General features: G+C 47.8%; 1 protein-coding gene across 3 annotated transcripts in view; it reads right to left on the reverse strand.

Annotated features, from left to right (window-relative positions):
- The window catches only part of ITGB3 (integrin subunit beta 3), a 50,570-nt gene that overhangs the window by 13,637 nt on the left and 11,449 nt on the right, over positions 1 to 25,484 (reverse strand). For 2 of the 3 annotated variants that reach the window (XM_045586342.1, XM_045586343.1), the window contains exons 2-9: positions 20,953 to 21,038; positions 10,284 to 10,536; positions 8,894 to 9,056; positions 7,821 to 7,982; positions 7,354 to 7,449; positions 6,842 to 6,931; positions 6,007 to 6,141; positions 4,761 to 5,190 (exon numbers count right to left, since the gene is read on the reverse strand). In XM_045586342.1, the coding sequence (XP_045442298.1) occupies positions 4,761 to 5,190; positions 6,007 to 6,141; positions 6,842 to 6,931; positions 7,354 to 7,449; positions 7,821 to 7,982; positions 8,894 to 9,056; positions 10,284 to 10,536; positions 20,953 to 21,038 (1,415 nt within the window). Of the gene's footprint in view, positions 1 to 4,760; positions 5,191 to 6,006; positions 6,142 to 6,841; positions 6,932 to 7,353; positions 7,450 to 7,820; positions 7,983 to 8,893; positions 9,057 to 10,283; positions 10,537 to 11,372; positions 11,569 to 20,952; positions 21,039 to 25,484 lie in introns of all 3 variants that reach the window. The other variant, XM_036451105.2, reaches the window with a different exon arrangement.

Genomic DNA, 25,484 nt, shown 5'->3' on the forward strand with positions numbered 1-25,484 from the left:
GGCTCAACCTGCTTCCCAGCTTTCTCTCTCAGCCCCCGCCTCACTTGCCGCACGCTAGCCACCACACGGAACTGCTCACCATTTTCCACACACTCTTCATATCCTCATGCCTCTATTCATGCCGTTCCCTCTGTCTAGACTCCTCTTCTTCCTGTGACCACTCACCCTTATGGCTCAACTCAGATGTTCCTCCCTCTCTGACCTCCGCAGGCCAAATCAATAGTCAGTCACACGTTCTGCCAGCACTTACACTAGAATATACCTCTATTTTAACCTTTATGGTCACCCTTTTGCTTGTCTATCTGTTTCTCTTTCTAGATTGTGAGTTCCTTGATGGGAGAGCACATATCGTATTAACTTTTCATTTTTTCCAATCACGGTTGACGTTCAATATTTTGTATTAGTTTCAGATGTACTTTACAAAGTGTCCCCCCTGGTAGTTCCAGTACACAACCAGCACCAAATATTCACGTTTGCATCAATGATGATTAGCATAACATCTGATACAGAATAGGCATGCAGTTAATGTTTACTTATCCACTCATTCAACAAATATTTACTGAGCTCACACCACATGCTGGGCACTGGAGATTCCGCAGTGGACAAGACAAGCAGAGTCCCTTCTGTCATGAAGGTTACAATCCCAGTTAAATTCCTGGAAACGTGTGCTCTGTGTCATATGATCGCATTATTGTAGAGCCATCGGCCCTGGTTGAAAAGACCTATTCCCTTTACTGCATGTGTGTAGGGAGGGGAGAGAGACTAGGATGGGACTTATACTGTTTAAATGCTGACAGTATCTCTCAATGCTATATCCCCCTGATATTCATTTTAAAAAGCTTTAAATCATGGTTCCTAAACCTTTATAAAGGTGACTCATGCCCCAGGACTCTGAATCAGGAGGAAGTGGATGAATAATAAAAATCTGATTGTTAATCAGAGGAAAGGCAGGGATCAGAAGGGAAGTAACCTGAATGGGTCTGTGAGAGCAGACAGGCCGCACGCTGCTGGAGGAGGGGTAGTCCATGGCCAGGCTCACACAGCAGTAAGCTCGCCGCTCTCCCTCCCCAGTGGGTCTTACTAATGTCTCTCGGCCACTACAGGTGCCTCTGCCAGCGACCCCAGCACCATCCTCTAGTAACCACACAGGCATTCGAGACTCAGACACACACTCTCACTGCCCTGGAAAGAAATGTCTAAGGATCTCCCAGGAAAGATGGGAAACACAACCTCATCTGCCACAGCTGCCCAGTCTGTATAAGCAGAGACACAGGGCTGGCAGAAGGTAGAGAAAGAAGAAAGAGGTTGGGTTTCCTCGAAGTACAGCTTATGGGGGGAATTCTTGTTCAAGTGACTTAGTAGAAGGGAAGAAGGGATGCAGGGCAGGGAAGGAGTCAAAGGCTGGCAGGAGTGTAGTTTCAGTTGGAGACTCCCTTTGGCCTGATCCCACGGTGGGCGGGCTCCGGAGATGAATGACACCACAGACCTAGCTCACCTTTGAGGCAAGGGACCTGGTCTTGTGTAACCCTTTATCCGTTGGTCATTGGCCAATGTCTGAGGGCTCCTGTCAGCAGAAGATAATTCTCCATAGGAAGGGCAGCTGTGCACTATTATGAGCAGCCCTGACAGTGTCTGGGGAAAGGGTGTGCCAGCCAGCAGAGGGGGGCCCGCAGTACCCACTACACCCACTGTTTGGCCACGGCTCCCGGACAGCGAAAGGCGGACACCACAGAGGCCTGGCAGCCCTCAGAGACCTCAGCCTCCTCAGAAACCCTTGTCCCATAGTGTTTCCTTTGTGAAGCTAAACAAAGTGATCTTTGAGGAAAGGCTGACCAGGGAGGGAGTTGGAGAGGAAGTGGCAGGCCAGAGCCAGCAGGCTGACCCCCAGCCCTGGCAGGGTCAACCCTGAAAAGGAAGCCACAGTGTAGTAATGTCACAGGACTGGCACCCCTCCAGCAACAGGGTGGCTGGGTCTGGGTTCATAGGAAAGTCAGAGGAAGGTGGGGGCGGGTAAATGAAGAGAAAGTGTGAGGAAGAGGAGGAAAGTAGGGCAGAAGGCAACAAGGAGGGGCCTTAGTTCAGGTCAGGGAAAGCACAGTGGCTCTTCCCATGCAGCTTGCCCTTCTGAGATGAACTATCTCTCTGCTCCTCTCCTTCATGAGCCAGCCCTCCCTTTGATATTATCCCACCTCTTCCATGAAGCCACCCAGGCTCGCATGTTCACAGTGAGTCTCTCTGCATGGAACTCCCCAGGACCTCTCTTCTCGGATCTGGAAGGTGGTGCCTTGTGTTGTGACTTACGCTCAGGTAAGTGACTGAAGGGCAAATGTCTTATCATGCCTCTCAATTCCACATCACCACCGCACACAGCACAGAAGCTGGCTCACGAGGGTGGGGAGGCGCTCAATCTATGTTCAGGGATGTGGTAGGTGGGAGGGTCTCACCGGGACAAAGATGCAGTCCCTGTGTTTGACAAGGTGCAACCACGAAGGCCATGCGTGCCTCCATTGGGAAGGAGAGGAGGGGGGAGGCCAGGAGCTAGAGAAATGGCCAAGCTATAACCCTCCTGCCTCATGCGCCCCTGTTTGCAGCAAAGAATAGACGACAGGCCAGCAGCTCTGGGGAGGGACAATAGCCAGCTGCTGGGCTCTAAGCTCAGAGAGCGTAGGAATCATGCATGACCCCTGCTCACCCATATGGACTGAGTGCCTGGCACAGGGCAGGTGCCCAGTGATGGTGTGTCCCCGAGTATCTGTCCCTGGGGAATGTGATGACGGCACCACAGGGTCCAGCCCTAAGACCAGGGGGCACCCAGAACCCTGGCGGGAAGTGGGGGAGGGAAGCCTCGGAGAGGCTGCCGCGGCTGCTGTGGCTCCCTCACGGTGAGGCTGCAGCGCACAGAGCTCAGGCTGTTTTTGCCCTGGGGGGAGGCAGGAACCGGGGCTGCGGCCCCCAGCAGCAATGTTCCGTGGCTTCAGTGGGGCTGGCAGCCAGAGGAAACTCTGTGGGGATCCCTCCCACACGACCTCACACCAGGCCAGGAACAATCAGGCCAGGGAGGCCTAGTGCACCCCCCTCTGTCCTGGGGCCCACAGTGGGCTATCTGTAGGCCTGTCCTCCAACCACCCTCTCCCCTTCAGCCCCAACTCCCCCCACAAGGGTTCTCCCACGTTAAATTTACCTATTCCCTTTGGTACTTCAAATATGATGTAAATATCATTAAATACTAAAATGAACTTAAACTCCTGCCTCATCTCCGAATTCAAACTGCCAGTGTGTGTGTGTGTGTGTGTGTGTGTGTGTGTGTGTGTGTCTGATCTCTCAATTAACTGCTCTGATATCCTTTTCTCCAACCTCTCTCATATTTTATTTGGCATGAGTAAAGGAAACAACGTTGATAACAAAAAGGAGCCATTTTTATATGACTTGGACATGCTTTAGAATGACACAGATTTACCTTTGTAATCAAGTCTTTTTAGAGGCTGATGTTAAAATGAACATCTGGTGCTCAGCTGCTAAGAACCCAATGCAAATGAAGCCAACTTGGGTCATGGATTTGATCACCCTAGAAGCCAATTAAAATCTCTGTTTGACTGGCCACACAATACACCCATACACCAGTCCCAACCAATTTGCAAACATCTTCAATCTGTCACAAGAAGGATTAAACCACAGTGGTTACAGCCCAGTGCAAACCAGTTTCCCAGTGCCCTGGGAACAATCCAGACGGCCAATTTGCCTCCAAGAGTGTTGTCAGTGCAGATAAAGACTGCATCAACATCAGCTCAACTTTTTCTAGCCGGAGAAGTACCCCAGGAGTGGTCTTTGGGACAAGGAGAAGCCAGTTTGAGATGATCAATGGGCCAAGATTTTACTGATTGTTGTAATGAGAAGGACAACAACTCAGTATCCTGCAGGTAGAAGGATTCAATATCATAATCCCCGTCGGCAGGCCAGGACTCTCCACGACAGTGCTATTCAGTATACATCTGTGCTGTCCATCGTGGTGGCCACTGGCCACATGTGGCTCCTGAGCAACAGAAGAACTGAGTTTCTAATTTTAAATTTTAATTAACTGAGTTGATTAGTTTAGATTTATATAACCACATGTGGCCAGTGGGTACCATTTGATCAGCACAGATCTAGAACCCAAAAAGTAATAGTAATGCCAATAGTGATAACAAAATAGGGCCAACATTTAATAAGAGCTTTCTGTTTTCCAGTCATGGTGCCAAGTGTACTTGGCTCCTTAAATGTGCTCCAATGCCTTGGTGTCCATTACTATTTCCCAAGTCTTTTTGTGATTAAAAAAAAAATAATAAATCCATGTAAGATAATTATTACCTACTTCATGGTATATTCTGACATCGTGTATTTTCCAAATCTATAAATACTAGAAACTTAATTACCATCGGTCAGTGATTTTTCTTTTCCCTTGAAAAAGGATTGGTCTGTATCCTCAAAACAATGAAGAACCAATGACTTACAATATCAGGTAGAGGGCAGATGAAAGAAAAGAAAAAACTATCTTCACCTTCAGGTTTTCCCACTCCTTCGTCCGAGCAAATGTCCCTGTACCCCACGAGCAAGGACATGGGGAGCTGAGAGGCATGAGAGAGAACCTCATTTCTGCCTTCTCCCACCGGAGTAGAACGCCGCCTACTCAGCTCTGCCCCATGAGCCTTCCTGTGCCCACCTCAGGCTCAGATGTGTGAGTGTGTGTGGGTATCGGGATGGGAGGGATACGCAGTCCTACTCACCGGAGCACATCTCTCCCTTGTAGCGGACGCAGGAGAAGTCATCGCACTCGCAGTACTTGCCCGAGATCTTGCCAAAGTCACTGCTGTGGCAGACGCACTGGCCGCAGAGACACTCGCCCCTCTGGCTGCAGACAGGCTGGCCCTCCTGGGGGCTGCACTCGTCCTGCTGGGAGGGGCGGTAGTCCTCCTCCGAGCACTCACACTGGGAGCCCAGCCAGCCAGGCCCGCAGCGGCACACCCCGCACTCAAAGGTCCCGTTGCCGTTGTTGCAGCGGCGGCTGAAGGGCTCGGCGTGCGCCTGGCAGGCACAGTCACAGTCGAAGGTGACCTGGACGGAGAGGCTGTCCTTGAAGCCCACAGGCTTGATGGTGAAGGACTTCTCCTTCTCCTGGGGGCAGCCTCGCACCTTGGCCTCGATGCTGAAGCTCACCTGGATGGAAAAGAAGGTCGTATTCAAACGCAGGAAGACCTTGTTAACACTCCAGCCCTGAAAATAAGCTGTTATCTGCACTGCCAAGGAATACTCAAACTAAGTGCCCAGTAGGGGTGTGCAAGAGGCAGCTGATCGATGATTCTCATCGATGTTTCTAACTCTCTATCCCTCTCTCTTCCTCTCTGTAAAAAATCAATACAAATATATATATATATATTTTAAAAAGGATATGTAAATATCCCCCCCTTTCCTCCATCTGCCTTCACCAACCCGTCTTCCCTTAGAAACAGAGGAGCACCAATGACTAAGTAAGGAAAGCCGTAGACTCTACGGCGTAGAGGGACGGGAGGGGCAAAATGAACATTTGCCTTCTGAAATTCCATCAGGGCGGGTATTTTTGCCTGTTCCATTTGCTATTGAATCTTTAGCAACTAGAATGTCTGGCCCAAAGTCAGTGCTCAATAAATGCTTGTAGAAGACACCACTATTTTACACTGTAGGAAAGAAAGGCTTTACCTTGGGGGGTGGGGCAGAGTTGGAGACTGGTTAGGGGCTGAAGGTAAGAAATATTTTCATTGGCAATCAACTGTGTATAAATAAACAGAGGTAACCTCAACTCAAGTTTTTAAAAATCCTGACAATGAAGTTCACTTAAGAGATGGAGAAAGTTTAGGCAACAGAAGCCTTAGCTCCATTGCATCTAAGTGATAATGACCTGCAGGAAGAAGGTGCAGGAAAGAAGGAAGGGGTGGGGTGCTCCCCCAGATACTCCAGGGCACAGGCCAAGGTCAGCCCCTGCTCAGACCTCCTTACCGTGTCTCCAATCTTGAGTCCAACACAAGACTTAAGGCCTGGGATGACCTCGTTGTTGAGACAAGTGGCGTTGAAGGATAGAGACAACTCCTCGGGGAGGTCACGTACCTCCAGCTCGACTTTAGAACGGATTTTCTGAGCAAAAGAAGGTAAGGAAATGGACTGAGAGGAAATGGGCAGGTGCCAATTCCATCCCAAGCAGAATCTCCCAGGTGACTCTGGACTGACCCTGCAGTGCCAGATGCTGAGGTTCACTTGGAAGTTGCCAGAGTCCCTCTAGGAGCCTGTCACCTGCTATATTTCCAGCCCAGGCCCTGCTCCCTCCCTCTCTCCTCACTTGTGTCTAGGTCAGTCTGGATAACATCTATACCAGCTCCACCCTCCTGTAGGCCTCTTGGATGTGCGAAAGGGAAGTGCTAATGCTGGTCACCTTGGGCCATAGCAATTTCTACCTCATTTTTTTTTTTATCAGCCTAACCTTCCCTGTGGTTCAGCTCCCTCTTTTTCCCTCTTGTTGGAGCCCAGCTCTCCCTTATTCAGTCTATTCCTCTAATTTCAGGACTCTGCTCCTTTCTCATCCTCACCCTGATCCTCTCTTTCCCTTCTACCATCAACTAAGCTCTTCACCCATTGTTCCTAATGGCTTTCCTTCGGAGCCATTTCTTTCTCAGAAGGCTTCATTCCTCTCAGTGCTGGCCATCACCTGGCCCCTCGATGAACAAGAGGAAGGATTCGAGGTAAACCAGCAGCCAGGACTCACAAATCTGAGTCCTCCTGGGTAAATGCCAGGTGAGGTGAACTCTTAGCAGGCCCTTTCCCAGTGTAAGACACTTACCCCATAGGCATCCACAATGAGCTGGAGGACATTGCTGGAATCAGCAGACAGAACCCCCACTGTAGTCCCTGGGATGAGCTCACTATAGTTCTAGAAAGGAAGACAAAAATATCCAAGACTTACTGAATGAATGTCTCCAAAAGACCTCCCCTAATCAGATGAAGGGTCTTGAAATGAAGATTGAGGAGAAAAAGAGGATATTTGTCCTGTCACTCCCAGGAATAAATCTAGCAGTTTCTCAGCACTAAGCAAAATTAGAGAACACCTCTCACAACCCTTACCCCACCGACTTGCTCCCCTTCCCCATAGCAAACATGGACACACCCCTACTGGTCAAAGTTGGAAAGGAATCATTAGCCCCTGGGAACAGGTTGTAGGAGCGTCTTTCCTGGTTGGGAACCATGGTCAATGCTGGTTCCTTAAGATAAATCCTCCCATCACAGCCCCATTCCCACTCCCACTCTCACTCCCACTCCCACTCCCATTCTAGGAAGCCCTGACGGCATGGTTACCTGGTAGAGATTGACTACTGCTTCAGTCACTGCAAAGATCAGATTGATGTTTTTCTGGGACAGCTTCTCTGTCATCAGCCCCAAAGAGGGATAATCCTATAAAAAGAGAGGATGTGAGCCCTAAGCTGGTTTGGCTCAGCGGATAGAGCATTGGCCTATGGACCAGGGGGAGACGGGGGAAGAGGAGGGAGAGGCGTTTTGGATTCAATTCCAGTCAAAGAAACATGCCCAGGTTGCAGGCTCAATCCTCAAGGGTTGAGCATTGACCTATGAACCAGGAGGTCACAGTTCAATTCCGAGTCAGGGCACATGCCCAGATTGTAGGCTCGATCCCCAGTGTGGGGCATGCAGGAGGCAGCCAATCAATGATTCTCTCTCATCATTGATGTTCTATCTCTCACTGTGTCTCCCTCTCTAAAATCAATAAAATATATATTTAAAACAACAACAAAAACCAAGAATCTTACCATGGTAGTGGAGGCAGAGTAATGGTTGTCACTGCCAACATGGCACTGCCCATCATTGGGCTGGACAATGCCTGCTAGCCTTCCATCCAGTGCTATATGGGTCTTGGCATCAGTGGTAAACACCAGCAAGTGGGATGCATCATTCCTCCAGCCAATCTTCTCCTGTTTAAAAAAAAAAAGGGGGGGGGGCAAAAGAGGAAAAGCAACTTTAAAAATATTTTTAATTGATTTTCAGAGAGGAAGGGAGAGGGAGAGAGACATATTGTAGAAACATCAATTACGAGAATCATTGATCTGCTACCTCCTGCACACCCCCCACTGAGGATTGAGCTCACAACCCGAGCATGTGCCCTTGAAGGAATTAAACCCGGGACCCTTCAGTCTATTCACTGAGTCAAACCAGCTGGGCAAGAAAACAACTTTAGATGTCTCACTGGCAGAAAACAAAGACCCAAGGACCTCCCTGCCTGAAGGTCTGAGCACGTTCTCTTGGTGAAGGGCCTCAGTCCCAGTCCTTGGAACACAAGCTGAAACTTCCTCATCAGGGGTTTCTGTTTCTTAGGAAAACAGTCTCATGGCTGATTAGTGCAAGCAGCCGAGAGACACGATTCCATTCCAAATATAACTTTCCCAGTGATAATCATACGGCCCGCCTAGAAACCCACCTGCGTCTGCAAAGCTGAGCTGCTGCAAGAAATCCTTGTTTAACATCTTCCTTCTTACCCGAGGTTCAGCTAACCCAGCTTGATTCTGATACACTTCCAGAGGAGAAGAGAAAATGCTCTCCCAGAGAACATCTGGTACCAAGTGGTTCAAAAATTTGTCCGCTCTGGCCAGGGAGCAGATATAAGCAGAGGTTGCTTATCAGGAGCAATTTTTTTTTGCCTCTACTCAGTTGTTTTTTTGTTTGTTTTTTTGTTTGTTTGTTTGTTTTGGTGTGTGTGTTTTTTGCCTATGAAGCTCTGCTTACTTCCTATCTCTTATTTCACATGGAAATCCCCACAATTGAACCACTTCATTCCCCATTCGATCCGCACTAACCACACGTGGCACTCCATGCCCTCCAGACTCACATCGCAGACGGTAGCCTGCATGATGGCATCAAAGCCGCCCTCTGGGCCATCTCGGTTCCGTGACACACTCTGCTTCTTCACCTCCTCATTGAAGCGGCTCACCTGGTCAGTAAGTGTCAGCACATGTTTGTAGCCAAACATGGGCAAACAGGCAGTCTTCATTCTGGGAAGGGAGGAAGATAATTTAAGCAGACAGCCTGATGGAAAAGACTACATGGGGAGTGGGACGGGGAAAATGGGGGAAAGGTATGGATAACAGGATTATCCATATTTGTAGAGAATTGGCAATTACCTAGACCATTACCCAGACAGTTTAGACTCCAAACCCCTCAAATGACCACACTGACCTTACTTCCAGCTAGCCTAGAGGATAAAAGAGCGAGCTGAAAAACTACATTGCTTTGGTTCAAATCTCAGCTCCTCTACTTATAAGTCATGGAACCCTAGGCAAGTTTCTCTACACTTAACCTATAAAAATGGGAAATGAGAGCATGTATTTCATAAGTTATTGTAAGACTTAATGAGTTAACACAAAGCTCTTAGACAGAGGCTCTTGTTGCTATCACCTTATATTTAGTATTTCTCTAGCACATGTGTCAAACACAAGGCCCGCGGGCCAAATCTGTCCCGCCAGGCCTTGCAATGTGGCCCGCACCGCGCTGTCATCACTGCACTCCGCTGCGTTTCCATCACAATGACAGTTTATGACTGTTCAGTAAACCATTCAGCCCGCGATTTAGGCTGGATTTTAGATTTTGGCCCCTTCTCTGATTGAGTTCGACACCCCTACCTAAAGTAACATTTAACACAACAATAAAGTAAAAGTTTCACCAATAACAATGTCCCCCAACCATCAATGAGCATTTCTGTTCCCAGGCCAATAAGTTGTTTACTTAATTGATAGCTGATACCTTAACTAGGGAAACTTACAACACAGAAGCTTAAAAAGGCATAACACAGCCGAAACCATATTGGCTCAGTGGATAGAGCATCAGTCAGCCTGTGGACTGAAAGGTTTGATTCCGGTCAAGGGCATGTACCTTGGTTGCAGGCACATCCCCAGTAGGGGGTGTGCAGGAAGCAGCTGATCGACGTTTCTCTCTCATTGATCTTTCTTTCTTTCTTTCTTTCTTTCTTTCTTTCTTTCTTTCTTTCTTTCTTTCTTTTAAATATATATATTTTATTGATTTTTTTACAGAGGGTAAAAGAGAGGGACAGAGAGCCAGAAACATCTACTTATGATTTCCTTAAATTTTTCTTTAATTAGAAAAGTCACAATCAATGCTTCTAAGAGCCTGTCTCTTGGCTGACTCCTTTCTTCCTCTGAAGGTCTCTTAGCCCTATATTCTTTGCCTCCATGCCCTGCCTTGTCATCTCCAGAAGGACTTACTCATAGCAGGGGTTTTTGAGGGCCTCTGGTGGGGAGATGTACATGTATGGTGAGGCAGGCTTGTCCACAAAGGCCCCAAAGCCAATCCGCAGGTTACTGGTGAGCTTGCGCATCTGGGAGGCCAGCTTGGTACCCAAGTTCTGAATGCTCCACAGATCATCCTTCATGGAGTAAGACAGGTCCATCAAGTAGTAGATGTCCACAGGGTAATCCTCCACCTGCCGGACTTGGATGGAGAAACTCTTCGAATCATCTGGAAGACAGAAGGGTATTAGTTTTTCTCCTCTTCTCTCTCGAAGACTTAACAAATGGATTTGGAAGGACACAGGATTAAGAAACTTCTTGACCAAACCAAAGTTGAAAACCCTGTCCCCTCTCCTCTCCCCCTTCCCCTTCCAATCTCTTGACCCTCCCATTTTTAACATTTTCCACTTTAATATGATCTACCTTCTCTAAGTGCGCATCTGCCTAATCCTCTGGATCCCAAGAGTCTACCACCTTGAGCCATTGAAATTGTGGCAGTTACTACACTTCAAACTCTAGAAAGGGCTGAACCTCATAGCACCCACATGACTTACACATGGAAGGTGTTTTCTTACAGTCTTGATTTAGTCAGAAAAGTCACAATCAATGGTTCAAAAAGCCTGTCTCTTAGCTTAACCCTTCCTGCCTCTGAGGGTCTCCTGCTTCTCTTTGCCCCCATGTCCCTGCCCAGAAAGGGGGGTTTATAAATTGCTTTCTCATCTTATATCTCATTTGAGCCTCAACACAAAGCTACAAGCTTGGCAAATAGGCATTGGGAGAAAGGAGGGACAAAATAAATAATGATATGCAATTTCTGAGTCCCTACTATGTTAGAAGGGTTGAATAACTTGCCCAAGTTCAAATAGCTAATATATGGGAGAGTCAAGATTCAAACTCTGATCTTTTGACTCCAAGTCCCAACATCTTCCGTTTTCTTCCATTCTCCTGCCCACACCTTTCCCCTCATTACCATTGTGAGTTACTTCCCCAAGGCTTCCTGATCAGACCTCCACCTTGTGCCCTGTGTGCATCTGCCTGATCTCCCCACAGTGTACCCATCCCTACCTGGCCGGAGCCGGAGTGCAATCCTCTGGGGACTGACTTGAGTGATTTGGGAACTGTCTCCGGAGCCCTTGTCGCTGAGAGGCCTGGACTCCAAGATGCGGACCTCACTGAGGGGGAACTCGATGGACTCCAGGGCACAGTTATCCTTCAGCAGATTCTCCTTCAGGTTACAGCGGGGTGAGCCCTGCGTCAGGGTCTGTAAAACAGGAGCCCAAGGAGCAGCCCTGTAATTGGAGCCATTGTGGTTCTTGGCCTCCTGCAGGCCCTGCTGCCTCCCAAAGGCCTAGAGTTTATCCAGCATTTTGGAGCTGAACCAGCATAAACGAACTCGTGTGATACAAGGAGAGAACTGAGGAAACAGAAAGGTTGAGTGAGTACTGTCTCGTGGTTTGGGAGCCAGGAAGAGAGCCAATACATGGTGCTTTTCAAAATCTGAAATGCAACCCACGGCGGGGTCCCACAAATCAATGAGTGGGTCTCAACCATCTATTTATCAAATAAAATGCAATAGAATAGTATAGAAAGTATGAAAGTACATAAATGGCAAAGGTAAATATTGTTTTATGAAACATTTATATGTTGGGGAGTAGGGTATGACATGTAAAATAAATAATGATACTCAATTTCTTTCTGGAGGTCAAGGTCAAAGCAGTTTGGAAGCTTTAAGACACTGGCTAGGATCTGAGGTCTATGAGGGAAGGGGCTGTTCCTTTTCTACTCCCAGCACCCAAACCAGGACTTACCACGGAGGTGATGGGGGAAGAGGTACTGGGCAGCAGCAGAGAATAGGGGCTAAGCACACAGGAGTAGATTGGCTGAGACTATATCTCAGCATTGCCTCTTACTCGCTGGTCATTAGCATGAGTCACCTACACTCTCCACATCTTGTTTCCTCACCTATGCCGTGGAGATAATTGTCGTAAACCCCTTTCACATCCCTCGCGGTTCAGGGTTCAGGTTCAAGGTCTGGGCTCTGGAGGAGGCCGCACGCAAATGAAAGAGACTAGAAAATATTAATTTGGAAATATTGGGGGCCAGGTGGGAGCCCAACTCAAGGGGAAGGACTCCACCCTACTCAGGCCTTGCTATCCCTTTTATTAAAACTATGGGACACACCCATAGCCTTTAGGCGGGCAATTCCAATAATAGCCAATCAGCAAGGATTTACATAAAACTAAAAGGTGGGCCAAAACCGGTTTGGCTCAGCGGTAGAGCGTTGGTCTGCGGACTGAAGGGTCCCGGGTTCAATTCCGGTCAGGGGCATGTACATTGGTTGTGGGCACATCCCGGTAGGGGGTGTGCAAGAGGCAGCTGGTCAATGTTTCTCTCTCATCGATGTTTCTAGCTCTCTATCTCACTCCTTTCCTCTCTGTAAAAAAAAAAACAACAACCAATAAAATATATTTTAAAAAAACCACAAAAACTAAAAAAAACTAAAAGGTGGATCTTGCTTTAGCTACCGTTGTCTCAACTAGACAGTGGGTGGTTGGCTCTGACCTTTCAGAGCTTCAGGTTGACCAGCCTTCCGGGTTCCTAGTCCACACCTCTCTGCTAGTGGAGACAATGGGCAGCTTCCAACAGGTAATAGTAGCCCCAGCCTCACAGGAATGCTGTGCAGGACAAAATATGACAAAGCAGGCATGGTGCCTGCCACAGGGTAAGTGATCAATGAAGGTTAGCTATTACTATGAGATGCTCTGTAAATATTCCCAGGATAAATTAACTTTGACTAAGCTTCACAAGCTTGGGCAAGTCCCATGATGCCAGACCATTGGCCAGAGTCCATCCTATCACTCTAAGCTTCCTCCCTCCCCCTGGACAGAGAGCCTATTGATCACCCTTCCAAAAACCCTGGTGTGTATCCCACCTTCTGGAGCTCTGTGTGTGTTTACACACCTGAGTATTGAACGGGGGACATCTATCTGCATTGGAATGAACACTGGAAATCAGGAAATAGGTTCAACCCTAGGGTCTGCCACTAACTAGGCATGTGACCTCAAATAAGTCATTTCACTCCAGTTGGCCTCAGTTTCCTCACCTGTTCCAAAGGGGCTTAGATGACTTGGTGTTTTCAGTCCCTTCCTGCTCTGCCATTCCATAAATTTAGCCAACACTGTGTGGGCACAAGTCCACGGGGGCTTCTTGGCAGGCTGGCGGAACTGGCAGGAAATCTGGAAAACCCCACCCTGGACCTATTTCACAATATCTAGGCATCAAGCCCTCAAACCAACCTCAATCCCCACCCACCGCTCTCACAACCACTTCCAGTTGAAGTCATACTGATATCCCAGAACAAGTCACACTGATATCCCAGAACAACTAGTGTGAACATTTATTGAGCACCAACTGCTTGGCAGGTACTGTGATAAGCACTTTGCATAGGTTACTGTGGTCCTCCTGGTTACAGTTCTGTAATGCCGGAACTATTTTCATGTTATAAGTGAGGAACCTGGGGCTGGGAGACTTCACAAATGAGGAACCCAATCTTCCAAGTAAGAAACCTAAGAAATTAAGTGACTTGCCCAAAGTGACAGAGCTAGGAAGTGGCAGAAGTGAGGCGCTAATGAGATTGTCTGACTGCAATTATCCTCATAAAATGATAAACAGCATTACATTCTGCAGAGAGTGAGAACCCAGGCAGAGAAGCAGGACTGTGGAAGGGATGGGCCCAGGAAGATCCACAGCAGAGAACACTCCAGCTAGGGAACAGAATGCAACATGAGGATGTGGGAGGTGGGGGAAGGATAGATAACATTCTGCCCTCAGGTGACTGGTGGCCCTATTTCCAGGAGAGGGATTGGGCCACAAGGGGCTATCCATGTTTTAAAACTCAGGACTCCATTGCCTAAAACCCCTCATGATGCTAGAAGTCTCCCTCCCTCTCCTGCCCATCCCTCCTCTGATGAGTTGAATGGCTTCCCAAGATGGGCGGGGAGATGAACAACACCATAGGGCTATACACTGAATGTCTGTGTCCACCCAGAATTCATAAGTAAGCCCTAACCCTAGAGGTGAAGCAATTAGGAGATGGGGTTTTGGTAGGTGACTAGATCATGAGGTGGAGCCTTGTTGACTGAGATCAGTGCCTTTCAAAACAAGCCCAAGAGCTCTCTGGCCTCTGCCATGTGAAGACGCAGCAAGAAAACAACCATCTATGACGCAGACGGTACCTTGACCTTGGACTTCTCAGCCTCCAGAACTGTAAAAATTAATGTTAGTTGGTAAGCCACCCAGGCCATGGTATTTTTGTTACAGCAGCCTGAATGGATTAGGACAGTGGTCAGCAAACTCATTAGTCAACAGAGCCAAACATCAACAGTACAACGATTGAAATTTCTCTTGAGAGCCAAATTTTTTAAACTTAAACTTCTAACGCCACTTCTTCAAAACAGACCCGCCCAGGCCGTGGTATTTTGTGGAAGAGCCACACTCAAGGGGCCAAAGAGCCGCATGTGGCTCGCGAGCCGCAGTTTGCCGACCACAGGACTAGGACAAACAGCATGAGGACCACCCTGGCCCAGGCAAAAAGTGGAGAGAGCTTTCAGAAGCCAGCATCTTCCTTCTTCCTCCCAGGTATGTAGTTGAGAAATGACATCGGCAATGGGAAACAGTGCAGAAGACTTAACCTTCCTGCCTCAAAAGGTTCCCACAGGGACAGCACAGATCCTCCAAGCCTCTGAGAGAAAATCCCCTCCCTGCGCTCAGCTCTGGCTGAGGACAGAATGACAGAAAACAGAGCTCATGAGCAGTTCGCATTTTTGTGCCCAAACGCCTCTTGCTGCCCCTGCCCATCTCTCCCGGAGCTTCTCCCTCAGGAAGCAGTCTCTTTTATGCTCAGAAAACTTCCTACCTTATCTCTGACTCCAGCTGCCCGCTAAGCCCCAGGGAGAAACCCTTCCAAAAAAGGCAATGACTGCATAGACCAAGAGGCACGGAGGAGCCGGGCCTTTCCAGGGCTGAGACAGATGCTGAGAAAGAGCGGGAAGGGTGAGACCAGGACACCGAATGCGAGCGGCAAGGCCACCCTGCATCTTCCCGCTGCAGCAGCGAAGAGAGGAAACGTGTGGAGTTTGGAGGAGGGTTTCCGAACCCCCGCTTTCTAAGGGGACAGTGCTTACTGGAAGGCTTGAAGTGCTAAGCCTTGCTGACAGTCCTTATGGTTTGTTATGAATTTTCCTTAGAAATATAAACACTAAGAAACAAAAACTGCCTCCGTCTCCCCCTTTGCGGTCACTGACATCAGAGGTCAGGAACAGAGCAGGCCTGCTCCTCAGCCACACTCTGCTCTCCCTGAGAGCCTCTTGGCCCAGAAGAATGCCAAGGCAGTGACCTCAACACGCTTGGCCAACATTCCCTTTCTCAATCGTCCAGGCTGAGTGGATAGAAGGAATGTCTCCAGGTTACTCAGAGAGGAGGAGGAAGGGTGGGATATGAAAGCTCCAGCTCCCAATGAAACCGGATGTGACACAAAAAGGACAAAAATAACCAAGACCCAGAGGAAGATGGAAGCAGGGAGGTGGGAGGTTCTGGCCCACGTGCAGTGTGGGCTGCATTCCCTCCCTCTCCTGGGAGAGCGACACATGCTGTTACTCCCATTCTCCGTGAATCCCATTTTGGAAATTGGGAAGGTAGAGCATGAATAACTGTTCTTACCCTACCTCTCTCACAGGGTTGGTCAGGAGATTAAAAGGAGACTGTGAATGTGAAATGCTTCCAAAATACAAAAACCTCAAAATGAGTCAAACATACTGAAATCCTTTAGGTATGACCTATATAAACAAATCGATGCAAATAGAAGGTGACTCTTTCCCACTATTAGCATTATAATGACTACCATGGTGGTGAACTCTGTTCTTGGAGGACAAAGCATAATATGTGCTGGTATTCCATTTTTCCCCCAGTGAGCTACTAAACACCCAACCCAAATAAATTAACGTTGTTCCCTAGATGGACACCCAGTGAGGACAAGAAATCACTTGAATGTACAAAAAAAAAGATGTTTGCAGGAGACAGAAAGGAGGAGGGGAAAAGGAAAGCATCTTAGTTCATGATTATTAGTATTCACACTTATTGTTTTACAGAGAGAGAAGCGCTTTTAATATTATACTTTTTTTTTGCAATAACAAGTTAGAGTAAAACTCTCCAGATAAACATTTATCCTCTAGATTAAAAACAAACAAACAAAAAAAAAACAGAAAGAAAAGCAAAGCAGCAGAGAAGAGTGAAATCATGTTAGTGAATAAAAAAGAATGAAAACTGGCCTAAGCCCTTCCCCAGGGATGCAGAGAAGAACATAAGTAATTCCTATTGGATTCTCCTACTTTGCCAGAGCCAAACCCATTCTTCTTCTTCATCCTTGGATGCCAAGCTGAGTGTGAGCTGGTCCACCTCCTATGTGCAATCAGGACTATTGAAAAATTCCTAGTATTTCCCTCTACCTCAGGATTACTAAATTTAGCAAATACTTGGGGCATTCTTTTTTTTTTTTTTTTTAATATATTTTTATTGATTTCAGAGAGGAAGGAGAAGGAGAGAGAGAAATATCAATGATGAGAGAGACCCATCAATCGACTGCTTCGTGCACGTCCCATTGGGGATTGGGTCCACACTGGGGATTGGGCCCATAGCCCGGCATGTGCCCTCAACTGGAATCGAACCTGAGACCCCTCAGTCCAAAGGCTGATTCTCTATCCACCAAGCCAAACCACCCAGGACTACTTGGGACATTCTTATACTAAAATTTAGAGACCCAGTGCATGAAACCCATGCATGGCGTGGGTCCCCCCAGCCCAGCCTGCACCCTTTCCAATGCTGGGGATTGGGCCTAAACTGGCAGTCAGACATCCCCCTCACAATCCTGGACTCCTGGCTCCTGATCACTCACCTGTCTGCCTGCCTGGTCGCCCCTAACTTCACCCCCCTGCTGGCCAGGTCGCCCCCAACTGCCCCCTCCCTACCGGCCTGGTCACCCCCAATTGCCCCCCTCTGCCAGCCTAGTTGCCCCTAACTGCACCCCCACCAATCTGGTCACTCCTAACTGCCCTCCCACTGGCCTAGTCACCCCTCACTCCTCCCCCTGCTAGCCTAATTGCCCCCAACTGCCCCCCTTGCCAGCCTGATCACCCCACACAGCCTGCTTGTTCAGTCATTTGGTCATCCCTCACTAACCCCCCTGATGGCCTGGTTGTAGGCAGCCATCTTGTGAGGGTGTAAGGGTCAATTTGTATATTACCTCTTTATTATATAGGATTATTTAGTTCTTTAATTGAAACTTAAATGGGTGTCCTGTATTTTATCTGGCAACTTTAACTCCACCTGACCCATCATGGCCCCAACGATCACCCTTTTTGATTAGCAGTATTTGCCAAACTTGCTATCATAACAACCCATGCTGATGCAATACATACAAGGTCCATCCTGGGAACCTTTATACTTAACCAACACCCCAGGTAATTCTCACCACCAGACAAGTTTGAAAGGGTTCAGATCCTAACATGGCACCAAGGAGGCCAAGACCACAAGTTGAATCTCTGTGTGAGGCCGGCCTCTTTGCTAGATTCACAGTCCAAGGACAGCATACCACCCAACCCATGTCAGTTTCCAACCCTCAAGAACACACCCTATGCAGGGCCCAAAGCTCTGCACTCATCCACATTAGCTGTGTTTTCCTACTGTGGGGCCAGTGCTTGCTATCACACCCAGAGCTGCTGTCCTCGAGGACCAAGGGAATGCTGAGCCCAACCAGTTGTTTTCTCAGCCTCTGCCAATCCTGCCTACAACAGCCAAGGTAGGGAGGCAGAAGCAGCGGGCTCTCCAGGATCAACTAATCAACAAATCACATACAAAATGGCCCCCGCGGTTCACTTTCGGTTTTTTTAAGTCAACAGCCAAGACACTTTCAGCGGTTAAATTCGGCCTGTGCAGCAGAAGCCTCAGGGGAAAAACAACAGCCATGTTCAGGTTACAGCCTGGGATTCCCACCTCCCAATCCTCCCTGGCTGACGTGTTTTGTCTCACAAGGGGTTCCTCCCATATCATCCTCCTCCTTCTCCTCCTCCTCCCCACAAGCCCTCCTCTTCCCTTCTTCCCTTGCTCTTCCTCTCCTCCCCTTCTCCCTCTTGCTCAGAGATAGTTGTAGTCATTCGCTAAACCTTTGATCTCCCCCACTTTCCTGTTTATATTGCATTCTCCCAAAGAATATCTTACTGGACTTTCTTCCTCCCCTCATTAATTGCTTTTGGTCCTAGTGTACCCATTTCCTCTTTGATTACCTCTCCCCCTTTCCTCCTCCCCCGCATTCCTTGGCTGGTCCTACCTTTTGCTTTTATCTTTCCTTATACCTTCAAACCCTGCCCTCCCCTGGTCTTTCCCAGGGAACAAAATTCACCAGGGTCATCCATAAATAATCTGCATTTGCATCTCTGAAATCTGGTTATGAATCCTAGGGGCTTCATTGGGTCAAGCCGCAGCATATCTCAGTTACACAGCTTGTCCCTATGCAGATCAAGAAAGGTGACACTCTAAGAATATGTTTTCTTGTCCAGCCAGCATGACTCAGTGGTTGTGTGTCGACCTATGAACCAGGAGGTCAGGGTTTGATTCCCAGTCAGGGCACATACCCGGGTTGTAGGCTGGATCCCCATTGTGGGGTGTGCAGGAGGCAGCCGATCAATGATTCTCTCTCATCATTAATGTTTCTATCTTTCTCTTCCTCTCTGAAATCAATAAAAATATTTTTCTTTTTTTTTAAAAAAAGATTATGTTTTCTTTACCCCCAGACTCCTCTGGGCCATAGTTGTCTCCATTTTCTCTTGTTTTGGGGTGGGGAGGGGCGGGAGGAGAAGGGAGGAAGAAACTGGACTGCTCCCGTGGCTACCCCACTGCCCCAACCAGCTTCAGGCCATCCATCCAATAAGGCACCCTCCCCATCTAGCTCTCCCATCTTCTGGGATTCAGCTGCAGAACTCCAACTTCCTTGTAAAGGAAACTTAGTGCTATCAGGATGGTGACCAAAGGAAGAAGTATATGGCAAATGAGAAGGGAGGAGACCACATCACACTTGAGCAACCAGCTCAGCCCAGAGGGGTGGAGAGCCTTTAGAATGGAGGGGAACAGCTCCCCCACCCCCATCTGCACTCCCACCCGCAGCCCCAGGGAATGCTTCATTTGCTAAATGAAGTCAATGTGGCCCAGATGTTGGGCAGCTGCCTCTGGAAGCAGTTCCCGTGCTGAATTGCACACAGGCCAAAGCAGTGTGTTGAGCTGGCCTTTGCCTTTGGCAGTCAGTCCCCTTGTAGAGGCATAAACACAGCCTCCCACTCCCACACACCCACCCCCGCCACCACCAGTCTGTCAGGAAGTTGCCTTTTTAGGAAACTCAGTAGATTGGGAAGAGAAGCAGATAGATAGAGAGCCTGGGTTAGAGCAGTCCAAAAACTGCCAAGGGCAGGAACATGCTGTCGTGATAGAGAGTAAGCCTCAGATGACTGAGATACAGCCAGGCTGGGAGTTCAGGTAACCACCTGCCAGGGCCAGGCCAATGACTCAGCCTCCAACTCTGTAATCACTGGAAACTTTCCAGACATACACACACACACACACACACACACACACACACCAAATAGGTCTTGCCAGCTCCGAATTCCTGTCCCAGCCACAAACACAGCCATTCCCCCAGACACACTCATTCCCTAGGGCCCCAGACACAACAAACCCTCTGCCTAGACACAGCTAACCCTTTCCTGTCACCCACTCATCCTCATCAAAGTGGTCCTTCCCTCATTGACACCTAGGAGAAGAAAAGGAGAAAAGAAAGAGAGAGAGAGAAAAAAGGCAAAGTCATGGGGCTCAATCCTCAGAGAGGAAAAGAAAAGAGAAAATACCTTCTGTTGAGATGTCTCCCCACACAAGGATAAGATCCTTTCTTTTTTTCTTTCTTTCTTTCTTTTTTAATATATTTTATTGATTTTGTACAGAGAGGAAGGGAGAGAGATAGAGAGCCAGAAACATCGATGAGAGAGAGTCATCGATCAGCTGCCTCTTGCACACCCCCCACTGGGGATATGCCTGCAACCAAGGTACATGCTCTTGACCAGAATCGAACCTGGGTCCCTTCAGTCCCCAAGCCGACGCTCTATCCATTGAGCCAAACCGGTTTTGGCAAGATCCTTTCTTATTTGCTTTTTTAAAATGCGGGGATGTCTATAAACCAGCATGCCCGGTGTACCTATAACCCTCTCCGACCTCTCTTTTTGAGATCTAAGGCTCTACTTCTGTGGAATATTCCACCCCGATGAGAAGTAAGCAAAGTGTGGTAAAGGGTGGCAATGGCTACAGCAAGTCCAGGAGGACCAACCAAATTGACCAAGGCCACGAGCCATGTGGTAAAGCCTGGATTGCCTTCCCAGCCACACCCCATAACAGCTCACTTCAGCATCCATCAATGGGAAGGCTTCGCCCTAGTTTTGTGCAGAAGGGGCAAAGGGCTTGTATATTTAGGAGGGAGATCTCCCGTGGGTCTGTTCTTGCACAAAAGCAGCTGAGTCTGGGAAATAAGCAAGGTTAAGTGTCTGCTCCTTACCTGATCTGAGCACCAGGCACACATGGGACTCACAGCCAGGCATTGTTGGCAGGAGCTCACGCCTCGTGTGGTACAGATGTTCGGTCCTGCAACAGAGAGACGAAGGCATTAACCCTGATCTGACTTGGTAAAGTAACGGGTCTGCCCCATCCTTCCCAACGTTCCCAGATGCCCAGGTTTACAGCTCTCAGATGCACACACACACGCTCACCCTAAATGGGCCACAGACATTTACCAAATTCATGCTGTTTGATAAGAAGAAGGATGAGGAAGTTCAGGAGAAACTCATCACTGACCACCACTGATGAGGCCACAGTGATGGCAGGTGATGGAGCAAGGCTGAGCCATGGACCAAAGGGTCAGCTCATAAGTGATGGAAAGGTTTGAATTAGCAACTAGTTTGACACCTACACTGTGCAAATGAAAATCTGAGGTTCAGAGCAACGGCAATGTGTCCTTTCTCCAATTATCCCGATGATACATTCACGGCCATTACACAGGGGCTCCAAAGCCCTGATGCACTAACATTAACATGCAACCTAAATATTGGGGGGCTGGGCTGGGCTGGCCATGACAAGACCCCATCGGCCGACCGGGAAAAAGAAAAAAGTCTGGAATCTTATCAAACTTCCCAAAACATGTATCTTTGAATTCAAGCATAGAACACTTCGGGGAGAACTGCAGAAATGTTAGAAAAAGCTGACTGATACAAGCTGAAAGAACATGGCATTTTGGAGTTGAAAAGCCTGTACCTGAATTCTGAATGCTCTTCTAACTAGCTGTGTCATGACTTTGGGCAACTCAAAAACCTCTATTAAGTGATAATATCTGTCTCACAGGATGTGTACAAGAATTCACTGAGGTAAGGAAGAATGTCAACAATCTTCATACTGTTGAAGGACGGAGGAAAAGCAGGGTGAGGGAGGAGCAGGGACAGAGACCCCAAAATAGCTGTGAGAAGCACAGCCTGGAAGAAAACCTGGGGCTTTTCCTTAGACAGAAAGCAGCCATCCTCCTTGCCTTCCCTAGCTCAGGTGAACCCTCCAGGGCCCCAGGAACGCCCTTTTCCAATATAAGGAGCAAATGAGAAAAACGCATTTTTCCCCAGTTCTCCTGACTGTTCCTTTATCCAGTTTGCTAACGTGGCCTCTTTGCCCCGAGCTGGTGAGACTAGCAAATCTCTTGAAGAGAAACCATTTTGACAGTTGGGATGTTTTCCTATTATCTCCAAAACTTCTCATTAAGCTGAATGTCTCAGTCACACTATTTTATACACACACACAGAGAGAGAGAGAGAGAGAGAGAGAGAGAGAGAGAGAGAGAAGTGTTAAGAAAAATTATCCAAAATTTGGAAATAGGTAAAGGGTTTACTGGGTGCCCTTCCAATATAAGTCAGGGTGTTGACTAATAGATACACCTAGGGTTAGGGTTATGCTTAGGGATTATCTGACTTTCTACCTTTATTTGATTTCGATCAATTAGAATGCAACTCTTTAAGAGTAGAGGTTCACTTATAGAAAATGAATAACAATGGAAATGATTCTCGATGAGAACAAGGGATATGATTCTTACCCAGCAGCAAAGCAAATGATTTCTGTCTGGTAGGGAAGGGGATCCCCAAAGGTTAGGGTTTATTGCCTTGCAGAACCTTACCCAATCTTGAGTCACAATTGCTCTTTCTCCAGCCAGATGTGAACCCAGCCCCGGCTTATTGGAAGAGTTCTGAGAGGAGCATAGCCTGGACTATTTTAGGAATCTGCTTCCCGTTTTGAAGTTTGCAATGGGATTAGCATCCAGAAGGGTAATTCTGGACATAAATGCCATCGGTTTTCACTGGGGAAAGGAGACCACGTGAAGAGTTAAAAGGACGTGACGGTGGAGTACACTGTCAACTTACTTTTGAAAAATTTTTTCCCAGTCTATACATCTACCTATTCATTCTCAACTTAGCGCGTCCCTATAAGCCTTTGACTTGCAGCCACAATGGAAAGCTTCCTCAGATGTGAAATAAATAACAGCGAGACCCCTCCTTGTGCATGGGTGAAGTGCTCCTGGGATTTGTTCTTTAGGAAGTTATGTCTTGGGAGTGATGGCTGCCCAGTTCCCCTTTTATATCTCTTTTTAATGAATCACAGGTTGATTTCATGGGAACCAATAACAACCACCCCCAATACCCCCCAACAAGGCCTGCCATCAAGGGCGAGTTCCTGGAATGCAGTGGCTGAGAGTGATTGACTCATCAGACTCTCTGTGCCTGAGCCATGTTGATTCAATGAGCTGCTGTTCTGAAGCCGCCCCTCCCTCCTGAACATGTGGAAGGAGTTTGGGCCTCTGTTTCCAGTCATTCATAAGGCCCGTGTTCCTGTTCGGCCTCAGGGGCCCAGACTCAGCCCCGCTGGAGAAGAGGGGATCTTCATCAGAACTCTGTCATCACCAAAAACAAACAACTCCTTCCACCCCTTTCCTCTCTAACAGGTTAGCCAGAGCAGGGAAACAAGGGGTACTGGCCCTGGTCCTCACAGGCTGATCAAAAGGTTCAATGAACCCATCTCTGTCAAACTCTGAGCACAATGGCTGGCACAGAGAAAGCACTCAACAAATGCTTTCACAGTTGCTATCGTTTTTTAATATATATATATATATATATATATATATATATATATATATTTTTTATTTCAGAGAGGAAGGAATGGAGGGATAGAAACATCAATGAGGAGAGAGACCTATTGATCGGCTGCCTCTACACACCACCCTGACTGGGAATTGAACCATGACCTCCTGGTTCATAGGTCGACGCTCAACCACTGAGTCACACCAACTAGACGCTATTGTTTTTGTTGTTGCTGTTTTATCCTGTGGCCTGAGCTGTTTCAGGCTGGTGAAGGTTTTACTTTCTTTTTTCCCCTCCTAAAGACAGTTCTACAGGACACCCTGAACACTGGGGTAGTGAAGGCATGGAGCCAGAAAGCCTCAGGCTAGAAGACAATGATCACTCCTCAGATCTGGCTTCTAAATGGAGTTAGGAATGTTGGGTGTTCAAAAATCCAAGCTAGGAGGGATGGCCAAGCAGAGCAGGCCAGTTAGAAACAATAGACCCTGGGCAGCCAAGAAGCTTGCCTGGAAAGTAGTAGAAAACTATGGTTTGGCACCTCAGCACCATTCACAGAACTAGAGAAGAGACAAAGGGTGAGAAAAAAAGGGAGAAAAAAAGAAAAACAAGGAAGGGAGTGGGAACCAGTGGAAGTCATATTGCGTCAATGAGAGCTATTTTGAGGACACGCTGTCCAATGAGACAGACAGGATGTCAGAATGCAGAGACGGGCCACCCTCGTGGGGCCAAGGGACTTGAGGAGAGGGCTGCCAGAGGGAGACGTGTTAGTGGGGAGGGAGGATGATTCGTACTGTAAACACTAGGGATATCTCTCTTACTGTCTGCCGGAGAGTTCTGGCCTGGGTCCCCAGCCCTGCCACTGACTTTTGGCTCATCACTGATTAGGTCCATGGGGACACAGGGTGACTCAGGCAGTGCCTGATCTTCCAGGGCAGTCACCTGGCTGGGTGAGTCATCCAAAAACAAAACATCTCATGCGAACTGCCCTATGGGTGTACAAGTGGCTTCTCTAGAGCAATTTGCTACGAAAGATTACTTTATTTTGGTTCTTTCATTCAATGGCAGCTCAGTAACACAAGGAAGGAGAAGGAGACAGGCAGGGGGAGTTCCAGGTAACACAGACCTCCGTGCTCTGAGCAGAAAGCTCCAGGAAACATCGCTCAAAGCAGTAGGAAATCCAAACTATTATACCATGAAGGATGTCCCAATTTTAGAGATTTTAAATGTCTTTTTTAAGTATATCAGAGCCAATTCAATATGGTCTTCAACATTAGAAGGCATTTGTATAATTTGCCTTCACCGATATTAAAATATGTTATGGGTTGAACTGTGTCCCCCAAAAAGATATGTGAAAGTACCTACGATTGTGACATTTTTTGGAAATAAGGTCCTTGGAGATGTAACCAAGGTGAAATCATTGGGGAAGGCCCTAATCCAACAGGACTGATGTCCTTATAAAAGGAAAACACCACCTGAAGAGAGAGGCAGAAAAAGTGAAGGCCACGTGATGGCAGAGGCAGAGACTGGAGTGTTGCGACTGGAAGGCAAGGAACTCAAAGACTGCCAGCCTCCACCAGAGACAGGAAGATGCGAGGAAGGATTCTCTCCGGAGTCTCAAGGGCCTTGCTGACACCTTGATTTCAGATTTCCAAATTCCAGAGAGGATATATTTCTGTCGTCGTAAGCCACCCAGTTTTGGCAGCCCCAAGAACCTAATGCCAAATGGATTTGCATTTCCATAGCAAATGTGACATGCTTTTGAGGAACACTGCCCTGCAATACTCTGCATAATTGAGAAAAGCCAGCCTGGAATGAGAACTTTGCTATGGTGAACCCACCTATGGACAATGGAAAAGTGGTTAGTTTTTGCACCTTTCTTCTCATATATGTCATGGAGGCAGCACTCTTCATTCATTCATTC

Source organism: Pipistrellus kuhlii, unplaced genomic scaffold, assembly GCF_014108245.1.
Source record: "Pipistrellus kuhlii isolate mPipKuh1 unplaced genomic scaffold, mPipKuh1.p scaffold_m20_p_22, whole genome shotgun sequence".
NCBI classification, from domain to species: domain Eukaryota; kingdom Metazoa; phylum Chordata; class Mammalia; order Chiroptera; family Vespertilionidae; genus Pipistrellus; species Pipistrellus kuhlii.